Source organism: Typopeltis vanoorti, chromosome 11 (genome assembly GCF_054136105.1).
Source record: "Typopeltis vanoorti isolate ZY-2024b chromosome 11, IOZ_Tvanoo_1.0, whole genome shotgun sequence".
NCBI classification, from domain to species: Eukaryota; Metazoa; Arthropoda; class Arachnida; order Uropygi; family Thelyphonidae; genus Typopeltis; species Typopeltis vanoorti.
The window spans coordinates 135988255-136009244 of NC_143559.1; the positions used below are offsets into that span (position 1 = coordinate 135988255).

General features: G+C 36.5%; 1 protein-coding gene across 2 annotated transcripts in view; it reads right to left on the reverse strand.

Moving 5' to 3' along the window:
* Window positions 1-1122: 1122 nt before the first annotated feature.
* Window positions 1123-20990, reverse strand: part of LOC150102090 (uncharacterized protein CG3556-like) — a 42017-nt gene continuing 22149 nt past the window's right edge. For both annotated transcript variants that reach the window (XM_090400692.1, XM_090400691.1), the window contains exons 2-10: window positions 17522-17638; window positions 17062-17172; window positions 12779-12995; window positions 10682-10938; window positions 7644-7885; window positions 7152-7344; window positions 6859-7033; window positions 5874-6007; window positions 1123-1318 (exon numbers count right to left, since the gene is read on the reverse strand). In XM_090400692.1, coding sequence (XP_090256818.1) covers window positions 1245-1318; window positions 5874-6007; window positions 6859-7033; window positions 7152-7344; window positions 7644-7885; window positions 10682-10938; window positions 12779-12990 — 1287 coding nt within the window. In that variant the 5' untranslated portion in view covers window positions 12991-12995; window positions 17062-17172; window positions 17522-17638 and the 3' untranslated portion in view covers window positions 1123-1244. The remainder of the gene's footprint in view (window positions 1319-5873; window positions 6008-6858; window positions 7034-7151; window positions 7345-7643; window positions 7886-10681; window positions 10939-12778; window positions 12996-17061; window positions 17173-17521; window positions 17639-20990) is intronic.

Here is a 20990-nt window from a genome sequence, read left to right on the forward strand (position 1 = left end):
CTTGTTTTGTTAGAGTCAAGGGCTCACAACCATATAATGCAATGCTCCATATGTATGTTTTCAATATCCTTTTTTTGAGCTAGATGCGAAGTCCTTTTTCTGGTAAAAATGTTTCTTCTGTTATAGAATGCTTTATTGGCTGGGATTATTCGTGCTTTAATATCTGATTGGTTTCTTCCATCTTCTGTGATAAGACTTCCAAGATATTTAAATAATAACTTACTGTTGCAGTAGGTTATTATTTATTTCCAGGTTTATTTTCATTGGATTTGCTTTACTTGTAATTAATAATTTTATTTTCTTATAATTAATTTTTAGGCTGTACTTTGTGAAGATTTCTTCCATCTTTGTTAGGGTGGCTTTCAGTTGGTTTTCGTTATCAGCTGAAACTGCTATATCAACCGCAAACTGTGGCCAGTTAATATCAATTCCATTTATCTCAGTTCCGGTTTCTATTATTTCTTTCAGTTTATTTATTGCATCTTCAATGTACAGATTAAACAATATGGGTGGAAGAGAGCATCCTGTCTCACTTGAAATTTGCAAACAAATTCCATCGTTTTCGTTTAAAAAGTCACGGGTGGAGCTACCACGCGGAAACTTCTACGACGGTACATCGGTAGAACTCCAAACGTTGTAGTTTCCCATTCTGGGTTCTGAAAGGGGAACTGGTCTTTCTTTCTGTTTTTGTTTCTAACCGCTTTCAATTTAGTGGAACTTTGGTGCAATAAGGATTTTTTTCTTTACAGCATCCACTGATCTTGGATTTTTAACATTGCAACTCGAAAAAATCGATTAACACTTTAAAGCTAGCTCTAATCAGGAATATGAGACAATTGCCGACCGTATTCAGTTCATTGTGATGTCAGCGAACTGTTCGTACAAATGAATTCAACACCCAATAATGAAGAACAGATGTCAACCGAATTCCAAAAGGCAAGTATAATAATGGTTTTCCGTAATTCCTTTTTTTTTTGGAGAGGGGGAGAGGAATGAAGGATAGGTATTTGTGGTCATAGAGTGTAATTGTCTAAAGCGAACAACACGGAAGGAAACACCGACTTCTTTCTATGCAGCTTTGCCTCACTTCGTCTCACAATTGTAATAAAAAAGAGCAACACGCAATTCTTTGTAACTTTATTAACCACATTACAATTTTTGTGGGTGCATACACGTTACTTTCCTTGACAGCAATCTCAGAAATTCTAAAGAAATGTCTGTGACGTCTTTTCGGTGAGTTCCTGTTAACCCGACAGCAACCTGCTTCTGTACCACATGACGAGTTGGTCGCCATTTTCGACTTTCACATCCTGAGGACCTACACAACAACAAAAACAAAAGAATGTCACATTTTGCATAATTCTTTCGGAGAGAGACAGAGAGAGAGAGAGACAGATAACGAATGCTTTCATATACATAATTCAAATATCTTAGCGTCAAATAGAAATATATACATGAAAGAAGTGTATTCTTGTTGTTGGTATTTTATTCATAAAGAGTAATTTATTATTTATTTAAACCTTCTGTTTATTGGAATGGAAGGTTTACCATTTAACGAATTTCGAACGATCGTTAAAAGATACAACTTCTGAATTTTGAGCTCGGTTCCAGAATACACCAAAGTAATCTGAGTAAAATTCGAATAACAACGAACAAAATAAAGTTATCTATATAAGCAGCAGCTAATCCCTTTTATTCCCTTATAAGGAGTAGCCGAGGGTCCTTAGCTCTATCTAGCTTTAGGAGATTGAGTGGGCTGATGAATCTCCACCGGTATCCATTCAGAGATAGCTGGCCCATCACTATCACTAATTATAGGCGACAAGCGATGAGGAGACGGCAAACAACTAATGTCACCTCTTGGTGCCTAACCCTAACAGGATGCATGCTGTGAATTAATGTGGGTCCTACGGTCGATTTTCTTGATACTACGATCGACTCTTTCTCTCTCTCTTTATATATATATATAATTAAAAAAAAAACTTTAATTGCGCTACTAGTTTCGTCTAAAATTAGACTTCATTAGGTGTGAGATAAACATATAAATTCCAGTAACCAATCTAAAGGAATTGTTTAAAAAAAAATAGAGAGCAACTTATCTAACACTGAAAAGAATAAAGGCTAGAGTTTAAATAGAAGAATGAACTCTGACTGTATCATTATGCACATTCGGGGGTATAAGTCTCGAGAGCGCAAATATTGAATGGTTGAGCTGTGAGAGTCTGGTGGGCTGTAACTTAGGTTGTTTTTGATATATAACGCAAGACATTATCGTCACTTACATAATAGCTTGTCGTGGATCCTTTAACCAAGAAACTGCCTTTTCCCCATCTTGCTATTGACTCTTATGAGACCAGGGAAGTTGCCCTGAGATGGCCAGAAGAGCACACAGAATCGCCGGATACGCTCATACCAAGATACCTCCACCGCTGCCCAGATTCCTAGCAACCCTACAGTCTGGATAGACGGAAACAGACTGCATGCTCAATAATATTATGTCTCATGAGTGCATATTAACAAGATTTTGTAATGGGCGAACGTGTTATGGTAGTTGGTTCAATATAAATGTTACAACAGTTTCGAAGCAGAAAGAAATAAAACATTCAAAAATATTATTGTTATTACGTGACAAGCACTAGGAGTCGAAGACTCATTGAGAGAATGGATCGTTAACCTTTTTGGACCAAAGAGCCATTCCACCAAAAACAAATTAATTGAAACAAAATTTTGGGAGCTGCAACTTCAATTCGATTTTTCCTGGTGACTCAAAGCTGCAGCTAGTTCAAACTTAGGTAAATTTGTTTTTAATTCAATACTTCCAGATATCAAATACCACTTTTATGTTTGCATATAAATTTTATATGTTGAATAAATAAAACAACATTAAGTTTTATTAAGTTTTTAATCACAAAACATGTTTAAGTAAGTATAGTATTGCAAAAAAAGTCAGAATTTGTATTGCAAAAAGAATTAGTCCGAACAAAAATACAATATTATGTATTTCAATAGATATTTGATTGATTTAATTTAAAATTCTAATGAGACTTTTGATTTTGCATGTTCGAAGCCAACTTACTTAAAGCTGGATTGTATGTCGTGCACTTTAATAGTAATTCGGCTTTCAAACTTTCATCAGTCAATTTGTTCCTATACTTATTTTTAATGTAATTCTTGAAGAAAAGAATTGTTCACAATTGTATGTTGAACCGAAAAGAGTCAAAATTCCAAAAGCAAGTCGCCTGGTATTTGAATAATTTGTTGGGAAAGAATTCCAACATTTAAATGTAATTTCCTGTGGTGTTTCTTACATAGTTTCCTTCAATTTGTGCTACCATTTCCTGAAGTTTTTGTACGCAGATGCTTTTATTCTGAATTTCCAGAAGCTTCATTTGTAGTTCTGCAATTGATATTTCGGGAAAAGCTTCAATATCTATTAATTTTAAAGTGCAATTTAACGTATGTAATATAAATTTCATCATCTCCTGGTGTTTTTTAAAATCCTGAAATCTGCTCGTAAATGAATCTAAAATTACAGTATTCATTTTAGCGAATATTTTGCAATCAATTTATATAAATTTAAATCAATTCTTGATTTAAATTCAATCGATAATTTTTTGGATTTTCAAAATATATAAATTTTTCTTCAGTAACATCTTCGAAAAACACTCTTAGTTTCTGTTCAAAAGGTAAGAACTTCCTCGAGTAATTGTAAGGCTGGTATCCCCCTTGCAACTTCAAATTTAACTTATTAAAATGTTCTGTCATATCAAGCAAAAAACAAAAAGTTTTGTATCCATTCGGGATTACTGAGAAGTTCCACATGATTTACGTTATAATTTTTTGGGAAAACTATTACTTCTTTAAGCACTCAAAAAACGTTTTAATGCTTTTCCTCTTGATAACCATCGTACAGATGTAAATGTCACTAAATATTTATGTTGACTACCTAATTTCTCTAAAGATATGTCAGAAAGTATGTGATTCATCGCCTGGAATCGGATGAAATTGATCATTGGCACAACAACAACATCCATCACTCTTTTTAGTTGTGGTAAAAATCCTAAAGAATTTGCAACTAAAGCTTCTTAACGCCAAATGCAATGAAATGAAATAACTCCATGTGGAATGTGTTCTGTAAACTTGTTAGAAGGTTTTCTGAAATATCTTGACCTGTAGTGTGTCCTTTAAGTGTTAGATCAAGAAGTTCTTCTGGAATACCGGAAGATGCGATATATTTAACCATCACGCAGCATTGTGTCATATCGGAAATATCATTTGATTCATCAACCGCAATAGATATCAAATCGGCAGAATTAATATCCATAATTTGCATATTTGAAACTTCCGCAGAAATTGTTACAATCCGTTTCTTTACAGTTCCAGCCGAAAGAGGTAAATCTTTAATTTTTTTTACGTATCTCGTCCTTATTTTTCATATCCTTAAATAGAATTTCAGATACATTATACATGCATTTTTTTAGAAATTTACTATCGGTAAAAGGTTTTCTCGCTTTTGCTCTTTCAAGGGGGGGGGGTAACAAAAAACTTGCCTCAGTAGTATTCGAGAAAGATTTCGTCCAAGTTGACAAAAAATAATTTGGCTGACGTAATATTTTCTTTTGTAATTCTTCAATAGCTTTTTTTCTATTGATAACTTTCAGGATATTTGTTTACTGAAGTCTAAATATTTTCCTCGAAATTGTCGTTCGACATTACTTGATTTGTCATTTTGAAGTCGTAGATGGAAAATTAAACATTGCGGATTTCCATTTACTTCTATAAATGCAAATTTCTCTGTCCACATTTTGAATCCTGTTTTCTTCGATTATTTTTCTTTTTCTTGAACTCATATTAGGAGGGTTATTATTGCAAATTTACCTGCAAGTAAAAACACAAATTCAACATAACACAAAAACTTAATTTGTGCATAACATTACCTGACACTAAATTAAACACCAGTTTAGTACCACAAGAAATAAGTTAACTAACAGAATATTTATTTTGACAGTTAAAATCCTATCTATCTAAAACCCGTGCTGTATGACAGGGAAGCTGATCAATTAGTTCAAATTTTCGCCGTGCCGCTAGTTACCTTAGTCAGGATTAACGTTTAGCGGTATTTCAAATGTAACGTAGTTGTCAGTTGTTTATGTCATAAAATTTCATGCGTAACACACATCACATACATAGTATCTAGCGACACGAACAGGTCGTGTCAAAAAACAATATTTAGTTCTTTGTATTAATTATGTGTGTCTTTTAATTCAATATAAAAGAGCCGACGTTCCTGACCCTTGCTTTAATCCATGCTGCCTACGGTCTACACTATTCAACCCCCCCTCACAACACACACACACACAAACGTCAACCGCCATCTCCCATCACTAACAATATTTTTTACTGTAAATTGTGTGTGTACTCTCACCGATTTGCCGATGTATATAAGTAAAAAGGTACCTGCTGTAATTAAATCCTGATGCAGGTGAACCCAACTATAATACTGACAGCGATAAACTCACTTTCATTCGAAATGAGTTCTTTAAGTTCAGAAGGAGTCTTTAAAAATAAAAAAAAGGTGTTTCATGTTATTATACATGCAATATATGATATCGAGACGTGGTTTCTGACAGATTGTTTTGAATTCGATAAAACCTCAAAATTGTATGGAAGTGGAAAAAATATCAGAGATAAATTTCGCACCTCCACTACATATATATATAAATTCTCTCTCTCCTCTCTTATTAAACCTTTTTCGCTAAATATGTCTTGAATGATTTCCGAGTTATCATCGGAACAAGAGTAAATTCATTTCAGGATTATTTAAAGAGTTTGCCACTTGAAAGTAGCTAAATTAGGAGAATTCATTCACTCACCTTTCTTGTAGTGTTCCAATGATGAATTCTTTGACTTTCTGTAAAGCAGCCAAGCATATCCGTGCTCGGGATCGTTAGGAATTCCAGCCATGGAGCTAATGTAAAGACCTTTGTCAGTGTCTCTGTATTCGAAACTGAAAAAAATAAAAAATAAATAAAAACTTACTAGTGTGTGTACAATAATTAACATTTTTCTTGCTGTCTTATGTCGTGTAAATTATCTAAGAAAGACTGATCTATGGCATCACTGTAAAGAAATATTTCCCTTCAGTTACAGACTAATTTTTTATTTTAATTTAAATATTGAAATGACGAATTCTGTTGAAGATTTCAATGAAAGCAACATGCATTTTTATTAAGTTCAATTATGGTTTGACGTGTTGTATCAGCCATAAAAGTTTTTATTAGGAACGATATCCCCAAAATTTATTGAAGTAACTGAAGTTACTTCAATAAATGCCTCAAAATAAATAAAAATGAAGTAAATAATAATAACAAAAAGAAAAAAATGGCTAACGATTTCTATTCCAATTTCTAAAGCGTTTTGTCCCTTTGGCTTTTAGGGTTTCTAAATTTTAGAGACTGAGAAAAGCAATCAAACTCCAATATAGCCAATCAGAGATAGCTGACCAAGGTTATTACTAATTCTGAACGGCATCAAGTCCAGAGAGGAGGGCAAGTTTCGCAATCTCATCTTACTCAGCCCTAACGAAGTATATTATAGACTGAAATAATTTAGTTTATATATTGTCCATTTACTTGACTGTTGCTCTAGCTGGAGATGAGAATCGAAATTAGAACATTTCTTCGATAATATAAGGGCTATGAATGCAAACGCCATTTCCAAGGGGATACAGAAGCTCTCAAAACAATATTAAAAAAAAAACGTTATCTATATTTGCATATAAAATGTGCATTAATTCGCTAATTTGCTAATACTAGTTCCATTCTATCTCTCTCTGTTAAAAGAACGTGATCTTCTTACCTAAATTTAGAATCCAGTTTTGCAGACGCTTTCATCACATCAAAGAATGACGTATTAGCCACAACACGCAAGATGATATTATAGGAATGGTCAGAATAATCCCCAAATTTAATAATGTATTCCACATGAACCTTGGGTCCTAACTTGTTCTGTAGATCCTCCAGCATTTCTTCACCTGCAAAGTGAAGAATTGTAATGGTATTAGTGGCTTAGGCACATCTGCTCTTACACTATTAAAGAATTAAATATGAAATAAATGTGCAGACTAGTTTCGAAAGTGTATTGGAACTCACTAGTTTTGTTGGTGAACTTGGAACAGTTGATTACTCCGAGGTCCAGCAGAGTGGATTGTTTAAGGACTGGAAGCGCGAAATAGGTGGCCAGACGTGTTCCAAAAGAACCATCACTTTTCTGATGGGATAAAAGATACGATGCTGCCGATCGCACATTCCAGTCTAAACCTTCATCACCCACGGCAAACAGGGTCTGGAAAATATAAGAGGAGTAGAGAAACGGTTGAGATCACTATACGTTAAATATTTGTTTTATCACTGCAATGATCAGTAGTCCCAATGTAGTAGTTGTATCACTGCAATGATCAGTAGTTCTAGTTGGCATCGATGAGTTAATCGCATGCACAGCTACTTTATAAATAATACGCCTCAACTCTTCTTTAAAATAAAATATAATCGTCTAATATTGTAATGTCGTTCAGCAATATATCAATTAATTTGTGCGCATAATACCAGATTCTGAGGAAGAGTAGTCCAACTAAATGTACTTACCTGCATAGCCAAAGCTGTCGTGTACACATCTCCAAACCCTCCATCTGGAAGCTGCAAACTTCTCAGCCATGGAAGCGATCTCAGCACCACATCTTTCAGACTGATCTCTCGAGAGTGATTCGTAGAAATGCCAGATTCCGACGTCGAATGTGTGCTGGAATTGTTTGCATCTTTTATGTTTTTGATGATTTCCTTTCTGTCTGCTATGCACACCAGTGACATCAACGAGAGGATTTTCACATCTAAGAGAAATAATTAAAATATCACATTTTGGGCATTCACGCATTTTAAACATTTTTCTTTTTATTTCTTCTTTTTATCTTTTTAACAAAACGACGAAAGTGACGGTATCATTATTCTATAATTCCACGATATTTTATTTTTGATGGAAAGTGAGTGACAGCCATCAGCAAAAGGATGATTTTATCCTCGCAAAGCTTACAATCATTTGTTCATCCTGATCCTTTTTCAGCTGGTGAATTCTATGAATTATGCTTCCAGTCCACAAGTGAAAGGTAAGAAGTATTTCCTTCCTTCTAGTAGTCGAAATAGATTACATCCACTCTACATGTTTGGATACCGTGAAGAAGCATTTCAGATTCAGAATTCGGGAATATTTTTCTCTGAGATAAACTGGCCCACCCCTCCTTCACAGCAAGGATTGTTTTCTGGAGGGTAATTTTGAGCAGCAACGCGATGCATTTCCAAATCTTTTATAGAATTGATATCCTGGGAGAATGCTCGCCACTGGATTCGATTATTGTCCTCGTTCTCCAGAAGTATCTCCACTACTCGTCTACGATGTGGTGTGTGCATTTGTCGTCTATAAAAAGGAATTTTCCGCCTAGAACAGATGACTGCTGAACGATATTACAACGCAGATCTTCAATGTCATGTTCCCTTTCTCTAGCACTTGTAGCTCGGTGCCTCCATTAAACATAATTCCTCTCCACACTCTGACCCAACACAATCGTATATATTCCTTTCAAGAACATTCTCGCAATGGTAAGCAACACAGATCAAGTCTCGTCAAGAATCGGAGGAAAGACAAACACAACTCTCATCTGTTAAGAATACTTTAGCCCATTGCTTTCTCGTCCAAGTTTTACGGATACAACACCACTGACTGATCTGTGGATAAAGGGATGCAGGCTAGACGCCTTCGTGTGTAAAGGCCTGTTTTGTCGAGGAAGTCTTGCCACAGTTTGTCGAGATATAGGCTTTCTTGTACTTGAATGGACCCGACTTGCAAGCTGACCTGCAGTGGTGCGTCGATTGCAGTTTTAACCAAAAATCGGTGTTCATGTTCCATGGTAAAGCGAAGGCGACCTCTTAGCAAACGTATGGTTCACATTCCATTGGTTTGAAACGTTGCCCAGAGTCTGAATACAACGCTATGTGACATTACGAACTCTCTGGAAAAATCGGTAATTCAATAGTCCTACAGGCTTTCCAGTAAATCTTCTCTGCGTGAAATCATCTTCATGACATTCGGCGTTACAAGAGATCCGAATTTGCAACTTTAGTCCTTCAAGAAACGAGCTTCCTTCCAAAACAATTCACTTGGTGCTGCCTTTTATCCCGTTATATGCTACCACGTGACCCCTTTGTGCGCTATTCGAATGTGTACCTTCTTTGAACTGGAAAAATATAAAAATACAAAACTACCAAAAGCAGATTCGTCTGAATTGCGGTAGTGATATTCAGAAACAGTTTTCGTCTTTAGGTTTTTGGACACCAGTGTATTTAGGATTCATCCTTCGTTTTTTGTTGTTATGATGTTCACACCACTGTAATATTGTCATATAAAGAGTGCATGCAAAACGTTTTGATATTCCGTCTTATATCTAAGTCGGTATACTGTCCTAATGACAAGTCCTTTTCTTTCATAATATTTTCATCCGATACTGGAGGATATAATTTTAATCGATTTAATGATTACCAGAAAAAGAAAACGTCCACGAATTACAAAGAACCGCTATTATCACTCCAGGTCTAGTACTGGATTGCACGCAACTTGTCAGGACCAACATCCTGGTTCTGGCCAAACACTGCACGATTGGTGGAAAATGGCGGAATTTCCTGATTGTGTCCTGGACACTACTGAATCCTCTCATCCACACTGAACACACATTAATCTTAAATTCTTACTTGGAGATTGTTTTGATCAAGTTGTCCTACATGGTGACAACGTGGCGTGATGTATCTGGACTCTTCAAACAAGACAGCATCTCGTGCATTAATGATTCTTATGTGCGAGCATCGTTTGAATGAGGAGTATATGAAATCATTCCATCTGCTGAGTTGACCGCCGAGTTATTCTGATTTGAATCCCATCGAGCGTTTGTTGGATCATGCACAATGGAACAAACTACGGCAGATATCAGCGCTTCGCTCAGTCCTGACCTCCGATACATTATCCTGCCTAGTTGGTTCAGCATACTTCAGGCACCTTCCGTGGTCCAATGGAACGAATTCCAGGCCAGCTGCAAGCGTATTCGGTCAAACGAGACGCAACAGGCTACTATGCAGGTGGTCATAATGTTTCTGCTAATAAGCCGCGGAAGTGCAGCATTTCAATCCGTAAGCGCTGTTGCTCAGACATTCCACCGTGACCGACTTATGTTAGGTGACAACGAGCCTGCATTCCACAAATGTCGTTTTGCCAAGACAAGGAGTCAAGAAATTTGATAATTTGCTTAGCGTTCTATACTTTCTTTAACGTGAATACCATGATCGGAAAATTCATTTATTTCAATGTCATTGTCGATACTAACTCTATTATAAATCTATTATGTAATAGTTATAGTTTTCTAAGAAAATAGAAACAGGAATCTTTCTGCTTCATACGACAATTCATTGACTTAAAATCATGAAACTAGGAAAGGAAGCAGCTCTGTAATTCCAGTTGCGCTTTTAAGCTTATTATTTTATTGAATATCATTTTCTCATATTTTTTTCGTTTATTTAGTTAAATTTTTGCAAGGGGAAGATTTTAAAACGATTATAGTTTCACAATAAACGAGATGTGATATTACCAGTGTAGGAGGGATGGTTTTCCAATTGCAGTGCTTCGAGAAGGACATCAGTCTGCGCTGAAGTTGGTGTTTCTCCAGCAACACAAAGAGAGAGGACCACCGTGGGCATCGTGAAGACCGAAGTATTGTTCTTTGAGGAATTCTTCAGATAGTCTACAAAATTGAATCCATGGAAGTTGCGGGGATTTCGGCAAGTGGCTAAGAGGGCTCGGATGTACTGGGCTAGCTGCACGGGGATCAGTGGAACATCGTGTTTCCTGGAAAGGAATCAACCAGAAATGTAATCACTTGTCTATGAAACCTTCAGGCATGTTATCTGAACAGCTAACATGTCCGCAGGTTTAGCATATAACTGAACATGTAATCTTGGGGAATGGTTTCAAAATTTTCTCTTTCCATTTTTCATCATATTTTAGTGATATCTAGCAATTCTTCAATTCAGAGATTGATTTGTCAAGTATACAGGATTTTAATATGTTAAAAATGAAAATTATTGCTAAAACCAGATACATGAGAAGAACAATGCATTTACGTTCCGACGTATTCTTATAATTATTATAAGATTATTTAAATTAAGGGGATATTAAATCCCACATTGTTTTAAAACCGAATGAGAAACTCAGAGATTGGAATCAGAGAGTTTCATGCCGAATATAGTAAACTATAAAGTGTCGGCGACCATTAGCGTGAGCTAATGCAAGTGACCCTAGTACGTAGTATAATACCGGAGAACTCGCAGCCAAGTCGGTAAAGTTCTGATCGCCATTCTTAGGTATTTTCCATAATGTAAAAACACATTTCCTAGGAAATGTATGCTGTTATTACATTATGGTGGGAGGTCACTACCCAGACCGGTTTCTGCCTTTTTTGAGGCTTCATCAGTGAGTAGCTAGACCAAATTGATATCAAAGGGTATAGCAAAAAGAACTTATATACTCTGCTATACGAGTTTCCAAACAGGTGCAACCATTAAGTTACTTAAATATAACGAGCTAATAAGCTTCATTTCGGCGATATATTATAAGATAATTATAAGAATACGTTGTTTAGAGTATCTGGAATCAGCAACGTATTCATGAATACGAACTGTAGTTAATAAGCAAACGGAATAACAGAATAGCCAAGGGGATTTTGGGGTTTATTTATTGTTTAGTTTTTGGCTTATTCTGATTAAAAGAGGCAGTGCTGCTAAATTGACTCCAGGCTCTACTAGCCGAATATTACGAGGCAATACTGGATATACTGTCCGGTATAACCTAAAGCCATTTCGAAGTTATCTTGACGATAGTCATCCTTAGTCAATAATAAATCCTTTTTATCTGTAGATTAAAAAAAAACTGTATGCATCTTAAATGTTTTATAACCTTTCAATATATTTTGACTTTTTTTTCCCATTATTCTTCTCTGAGGGAATCAGATTCACCAGAGATCACTTTAATCCTTGAAGACGAGGTTATTTTGTGCATTGTACGCTTTATGAAGTTAATCTCATCAATAACTCACCAAAAATAAATAAATAAATGAAACAAATAAATAAAAGAAAACGTGAACCGAATCAAATTCGGCACAGTTTTAGAGACAATTGTATATAAAAATTTCATCCACTAATTATATGAAGAAATACTTATTGCAATTTAAACTATCAATTACACGGAAAAACAGAGTAATTAGAATAACTCTATACCCTGATTATACTCTGAAGGAATAAATGCCAATAAATAATGTCTGGAGGTGAGACTTAAATCTGATAAGAAAGAGTGAATCTCGGATTAAATAATTTCTATCTGTGACGAAGATACGATAAAACGAAACTAAAATGATTGTGAATGTCGTAGAGATTTATTGGCAGTACTGTAAGCAAGTTTTGAGGTTTTTTACCTGATTACGTAAATCATATATCAGACGAAAAACGTAAAAGTACACCTTTCATTAAAAAAAAAAAAAAAATTAAGAATGAAATATCGGTTATGGTGTGCACTCGTCGTGCCACTACTTTCGCAATATATTCCAGCAGTTCTATGCTTTGGAGTTTAATATGCAGGAAGCCACGAATGAATCGAATTATCTTAAGAATAACAGAGAAGAAACACTTCGTACTTTGCCAAGGCCACAGCAATTTCAACTTCCAGGAACTCCCCAAGTACTTCAATCAGAGTGTCGTTATTCAGAAGGCTTTCTTTGCTTGCAAGGTAGAGTGCAACGACTGCTCGAGGGGTCTCTTTTCCCCATCCCCAACTCAAGCGACGTTGGTTGAGTAGCCAGTTCACTGCTTTCACACGGGCTTCCCTCACTCCTTTAACAGAATCCATGTTATCTGTAAGTGAACAAAATAAATAAGATGAGCATGTAGAGGCGAAGAATACTCTCCAAAAGCAAATGTAAGAAGAAAAAAAACATTCAAACTTTCATAAAAAGGAAACTGAAACAGACATGTAACAAAGACGAAAAATATTCAAGTAACGCCATTAATAAACGCAGATTGTTTACATATTTATTTAATAAGAAATACAAAAACACACAAATAATAATAATGTGAAGCTATTGTAAAAGCATGTGCATTAGTCGTTTTCATTTCAATCTCGTTATCCCTTTAAAATTTAGGAAGAATCTCTTCCAAAAGTATTAAACGCAGAGCAGAAATCCAAACCTCTTAATCCAGTGCATTTGTGGAAATCTGTTATTTCCGCTCAAATAATTAATCTGATCGAAATTTATTAGAAAGCTCCTGGAGCAGCTGGCGAATACCATTTTGTAAATTAGACTCCTTCCAATGTGCAGGAAGTCTTGAGATGAATTAGCAGGACTCAGCCGGAGGTAGCAGGGTTCATTCCCTCCTGGGAAATTAGGTTTTCATCCCGAAACTATGCAAAAGGGCAAGAAGAAGACACACAATTTACAGACAAAAGAATACTTACAGTCACAGGGCTAACCGCATTATCCTGGAGTTATGGTTACGAATTCCAATGATATTTGGAAGGTCGTGGGCTATTTTTTGCCTGTTAGAATCACTGATGATGATGATAATGATGATGAGTGTGTCGGGAAAAAATTTCGAATAAAGGCAAATGAAACCATCAGAACTGATGATATTCGTAGTTTGTTTGTCCTCTCCTTTGTTCTTTGTGTTCCACTGCCATTTTTTTTTTATTCAGTAGAACGAAAATCGTCAGTTCCGAGGGAATGACCCTTCGTCCGCATGACATCGGCTAACTCATTTTTATTTGAAGATTCCTTGTATTTGAGACTACCATTAGACTCTTTTAACTAGCCAAGGAGTGCCGCCGTTATCTCCTGGACTAAGGCGAACAATAATCGTTCCGATCCTGATTCTGCACAAGACGGTTTTTCTACTTTACAGATTCATCATTTTCGATAAAACTGGCCAACAAAAAAAAATTGTTTTTCTGCTGATTATGATCTGACACTTGTTTTTTACTAATTCGGGTGCGCTGATTTCAAATATCTAATTTTTCTCTATCAGGTTTTTCAGGTTTTTCCTCTATGGCATTTTTTGTTTGCTAATTTGTAAGTTTTTGATAGTTTTAAGGAGGCAGTACTATTTAGAGGATCAAAGAAATCGATTTTTTAATATTATTTTCTGAAAGATTAGAAATCTGTCCCTAACTCTTTATCAAGAAATTCGAAACATTCCCGAAGATATAGCCTATTATTCAAAGCGGTGCGCAGATCAGAATCGGAGCGCTCACCGCTCTCGCTTGATAGTAAACGAATAAATGCGTAAGAACGGCACGTACTGGCGCTTTGAATGCGAGAGAGGCCGATAACCGACCTAATACATTTTGGTGATGAAAAGTAGGATGACAACTGCCTAAAACTAATGAATGCTATATGCGTCATAGCGGACAAAGAACGATCGAAATCAGTCAATCATTAATCGATCGTGAAAGTATGATGAGCGTTTATAACATTTCAATAAAGTCTCTGGTTTTTTTTGTCTTGACAATTGCATATTAGTCGGCAGTGAAGAAAATACATCATGTCTACTACTCGAAATTGTGTCAGTAGTGTAGATTCCTTCTGCTACATTTGTGGCAGCTTTACTGTTCCCAGTCAAAGGACAAATATCACTGATTTCGTTAAAAAAGTGTACTTTGCCTACTTTGACGTAAAAATTGCAGATCAGGACAAGTCATGGGCTCTAAATAAAGTGTGTAAGTCATGTGTAGGAAATTTACGACAGTGGAGCAAGGGAAAACGCCAAAAATTAGCTTTTGGCATTCCAATGATTTGGCGTGAACCGAAATATCACGTAAATGATTGCTATTTTTGTTTAGTTCAGACTTCTGGTTATAATAAGAAGAATAAGAAAAAAATTGTGTATCCAAATCTCGACTCAGCAATTCGGCCAGTTGCTCATTCCAGTGAAATAGCCGTGCCAATATATAAAGGACTTCCTTTACTTGAGAACGAGCATGATCGGGATGTGCCAGATGTTTTTGAGGAGCAAGACCCGGATGTTGATTTAGACAATGAAAATTTAATTTCTAGTTCTGGACCGCAACGTTTTACTCAAGCGGAATTGAATGACTTAGTAAGAGATTTGGGCCTATCAAAGGAATCATCGGAATTATTAGCTTCAAGATTAAATGAAAAAACTTACTGGAGCAAGATACGAAGATAAAGCAAAGACACGCTTTTTATCGTAGCAGGGAAAGTAATCTTGTACAATATTTTAAACACGACTGTGGGTTTCTTTACTGTAACAATGTGTCAGGTTTACTAACTGAAATGAGTGTTGTACATTATCATCCAAAGGAGTGGCGTTTATTTATCGACAGTTCAAGCAGAAATCTCAAGTGTGTCTTACACAATGGGAATGTATATGGCTCAATTTCTATTGGCTATTCAGTCCACTTAGAGGAAACATATGAAGACATTAAAAAGGTTCTGAAGTTATTAAAATATACAGACCATAACTGGATCATCTGTGTGGATCTTAAAATGGTGAACGTTTTACTTGACTTTCAAAGAGGATATACAAAGTGTCCGTGTTTTCTATGCTTCTGGGATAGTCGAGCTAGAAATCAACACTGCAGTCAGAAACATTGGCCTCTTAGAATATCCTTAAATATTGGAGAACAGAATGTTATAAAACAACCTTTAATCGACAGAGAAAAATCATTTTTCCACCTCTCACATCAAACTTGGTCTTATGAAGCAGTATGTTAAAGCTTTAGATTTACAAGGTGACTGTTTCCAATACATATGTGAAAAATTTCCACGACTTAGTTATGAAAAAATTAAAGCCGGTGTATTTGATGGGCCAAATTAGAACTTTAATGAGAGACCCAAATTTCATCAACTCTATGAACGAAATTGAGAAAGAGGCCTGAACTTCATTTACGATGGTTGCGAATAATTTTCTTGGAAACAAAAAAGCGTGCAATTACAAAGATCGAGTGGAAACAATGCTTGAAACTTTCCAGCGCCTAGGTTGCAACATGATCATAAAGCTTCATTTCCTATACAGTCATCCTGATAGATTTCCCGAGAATTTAGGTGCTGTAAGCGATGAAGAAGGCGAAATATTTCATCAAGACTTAAAACTTATGGAAGATCGGTACCAAGGAAGATGAGATTCTCACATTATGGCCGACTACTGTTGGAGTATTCAAAGGGATTGCCAAAACAGAACACACAGCTGAAATTGCTACAAACAAAAAGTTATTCCGTGAAACTCATGTGTAAGTAAAATTGTTATTTTTTTTTTATAAATATTCTTGTAATTTTTAATGAATATTGTTATGTATCTAATTGTCGGCCTCGCATTCAAAGCGCCAGTACATGCCGTTGCAGGTCTTACGCATTTATTCGTTTACTAAGAAGCGAGAGCGGTGAGCGCTCCGATTCTGATCTGCGCACCGCTTTGAATAATAGGCTATATCTTCGAGAATTTTTCGAATTTCTTGATAAAAAGTTAGGAAAAGATTTTTAATAGTACATACTTTCAGAAAATAATATTAAAAATCGATTTTTTTGATCTTCTAAATAGTACTGCCTCCTTAAAACTATCAAAAACTTACAAATTAGCAAAAAGAAAATGCCATAGAGGAAAACGCGGACGTGATAGAGAAAAATTGGTTTGATATTTGAAATCAGCGCACCCAAATTAGTAAAAAAAGTCTCATATAAAAGTCAGCAAAAATTGTGTTGGACTGTGTAATCGTTAAATTGCGTACCACATCAAAATTGGGAGGGGGGGGGATGACACAGAAAACGAAATTTTGGGGGGGAAAAAAAGCAAAAAAAAATTTTCAGGGATGCTGAGAAATGAGTTGTTGTCAATATGCTCATCGACAGCCACATACAAGACGCATTCCAAAATAACTCACAGACATCAAAAGCATTTTCACACTTACTGCAGTATTTCTCATCCGAGTTGTCTCCGCAGTCATTCACAGCGTTGCACGTGCGCTCATTTGCAATGCATCGTTTGTTATCACATCGGAACGTAGGTGAAGAAGAGCAAGCTGGAAAAAAAAAATAATAAAAATCGAATGTTATTCACTTCTAATTTTTCTGACAACATCAACTACAATGTTATCATTTAAAAATTCAATGAAATATGGATGCAGTTTGCTGAAATATGAATGAAAACACAAATGGGAAAATGCAGAAAATATAATAAATTTAAAAAAAAGAAAGAAATTTTACAATCCTGATAAACAACACTGAGTTTCCTTTTAAAAAATAAAGGCCACAACGAAAATCTTGTCCACCACTAATGAAAAAATATCTGCAAATTCCTACGCAACACTTGAGGCGCGCGTTTTATCATAAAAATATGAAATGGTACGTGTCAACCCCCTTAATACTTACAATAGCAGTTGCCTTCGTCACTACCGTCCCTGCAGTCGTAGCTTCCATCGCAGACTCTCCTTCTGTCGATGCACTGTCCATTATTGCAACGATAGGTGTCCAAGCTGGGTTCGCAGCCTAAAGAAACGACAAAACATATTTTAAATGATGAAGGCAGGGTACAAAGTTCTTTCATTGTGATACATTTGGATTCAGTCAATATTATAAGTCGTCGAGAGCAGAGAAACACGGAAAATTGCCGACATTTTCCTCTCAGTCTTTAATTAAAGTGAGTGAATGGGTTTAATAAAGTGTCGATATCACGTCCAACCGTACATAGGATCAGTGATGTTTACATAAAATTTAGACATTATTTAGAAAATAGGGTTTCGTTTTATAAATAAATTGCATGTGATTAATTAAAACGTCTGAGTACACTGCTTGAAAAGAAGTTAACGGACATCCCCGTGGGCAAGGTACATTGAGCCATGTAACGAGTCACATCTTTGTAGCCAGTATAAATCGGAGGTGGGGGGGATGAGACAGGAGAGTTTCCTCTATATCCTGAAATTTCAAAATTCGCATATCTTGCAATTTCTTACATTTCAGTTTTAACAGCTGAACTCAACAAAATTAGGGTTCATTAGTACATTTTGAAAAGCGCCCGCTCTCGCCAGAATGAATCCACTGCACTCTGTCGCAGACTCTCGTGGTAACGAAGACATCGAAAATTTATTTCATTGTAATGAAATAATTCAAAATGTACTGATGAACCTCAATTTTCTTGAGTTGTTCTATTGTAACTGAAACGCAAGAAATTGCAGGATATGCAAAGTTTAAAATTTCAAGTAGTTTACTCCACTCTTCAGTTTTACCACTGCAGGGATATAATCTGCCAAAATCAGTGCCTGCATGTCCGTTGAAATGACTGCGAAAAGGAAAATGATGAAGTTTGAAAGAGGCATTGTGAAAAATTGGGCCATCACAGGTCAATAATCAATGATAGCGTACTGAGATGGAAGCGCAGGGAGTGAACTGCAAGTGCTACCCGCAGTGGACGACCCACCACACTCTACACACGTGAGCATACATTGCTAAAGAATAATATGTAAGACTGCCAGGCCGACCCCGGAGTTCCGGAAATCGACTTGAACTCAAATCAACATTCATAACAGAGGCTCGCAAAATAGGTTTCCATGGTTGGACAGCAATGTGAGTGCTGCATATTACGCAAACCACCATGCAGCCTCTTCATGGCTCAAATAACGTGTACAGTGGGACTTGAAAGATTGGAAAGATGTGTTGTGAAGTAACAAATCACACAACACCCTCTACCGAGCAGATGGACGGATGTGAGTGTCGCAGATGCCGGGTGTACGTCTCTTACCAGAGTATGTAACCCTAGCTATGAAATGGGAATTCGGAGGTGGTGGTGTGATGGTATGGTTCTGTTTTCCTTGTTTGAAAAACGGGATGAACCTCTGTTTATGGTGCCACGGACATTGAACTCCAAAAGGTATCTGAATATTCTGGACAATGCAATGCACCCTTCTTTGTGGCCTTTCTACGGAAACTATCCATTTTCTTTTTCAAAAAGAAAAGACAACAAAATTTCAACAAGACAAGACGTGTCATAAATCTGCTGCTGTAACTGCATGGTTTGTGGATATGAAGGTCACCACAATTGACCGACCTCCACAGAGCCCTGAATGTCAACCCTATTGAGAATCTGTGGGATGAACTGGATTGTTGGGTGGGGTGAATGAATGTCCAAATCACAACAGTTCAGGACCTCTTTTCCAACTAACAGAAAGAATGGTCGAAAATTCCCATTGGTCGCTATCGTCCGGTTCCGGAAAGTATACGGCTTAGGAATGCTGCAGTCTTCGCAGTGAAAGGAGGTCCTACATCTTATTAAGGTGTGCACCATGACTGTTTGTTCCTCACACTATGATGTCCATTGATTTCTTTCCAAGCAGTGTATGGTTTTCTTTTAATTTCTTAATTAGAGGATGTACAGTTTTCTAAAAATTAATATACACTACCTAACAATAAATGTCTGGACAGTTTCGCAATTTACAATTGATAAAAGCAGGCGAATCCTGATATCGGGTATGTCCGCCGTTGGCTTTGATCGCCTGCTGCGCACTCTGAGTGAGGCTTTCCACCAATATGCGGCAGACGTCAGGTGGAATTTGTCTCCACTTCTCCATCACACTTCCATGTGAGATGGCATATGTACTTACCTCGCCTATTTTTTTGCAAGTGATTAACGAATCTGCTATGCAATCCAACCACCAGGATGCGAGTTCAAATCCCGCCATGAGCCTGAATCTTCGTGACTGTCCGTTAGACGAAACATGAAGTTCATTGCCTAGTGTGAAACGTCTTCCCCATTTGTTGGAAGGCTTGAAAAAAATTCCGTCATTGGTCTCTTAGAGTGGGATGTGTTAATTATGCAAAATAATATATAAAAACAATAATAACATCATTAGCCTACCCACAGTACACAAGGTTTTGTAGATGGAAATCGCATATTTTTTTGAAAACAAATCAGCGGTGGGTGTCATTCGAATTAACGTCACAGCAATATTTATTATCAGTAATTGTTTAATACCACTGCGGGAGGTGGAGTTCTACTCTATTTGAAGCCGCTGATAACGGGTATTATCAAAAAACAAACAAAAAAGATACTAAGTGTCCTTATCTAAAATAAGTGCAGTTCGGACTGTGTCATTCATTCAAATAATGTTCTTTCTCCACGTTACGTTCTTGTTGAGCCACTGAAACAGCTCAATATCAATTCCTGATATGCACCTTCAAGAAATGTAAAAGTTACCGAGATTGTATACAAATTTTTTCATCCTGAGCCTCATGAAAATTTTTATTTCAAAACACAGCGCTGTGTTATGAAATAAAAAAAAATCACAGAAATGTGGAAAAGAAACGGTTCTTTGTACGCCTGTTGCCGTGAGTGGTTGGTAGACTAAGAGTTTCATTTGGTATTCTGTCGAGATAATTCGAAGAGCAACCCGGGACTCACTTGAGCTGGTTTAGAGCTCGATTGTGAATATTGGTGTTTTATATTAATACCCTATAACTATTATTCTTGACTGACTGATTATTTACTTATGTAAATTAAGTATTGTTTGTAGTTTATTTTAAATGAACGAACCCAGAGCATGAAGTATGATGTTTCCACAGATCTGGCCATACGAGGGAGCCGAATCCTTCTTCTTGTTTCTTTTTTGTATTAGGCCTATGCCTGTTACGGGCTAGCCTAAGCCCTTCCTTTCGTCCACCCCCTGTTCTGGGGAACGAAGATTTTCCTAGTGAAAAAAACCCTCTACCTTCGTATGAGACCGGTTAACACCTTTCGTCGAAAGAGACGAGATGAAACTTCCTCATGTCATGGACGGGAATCGAACCCACGTCTTTCCGACCAAAGGGATTCGTCTGCAACGAAGAGGTTTCGGAGCCTCTGTGCCGA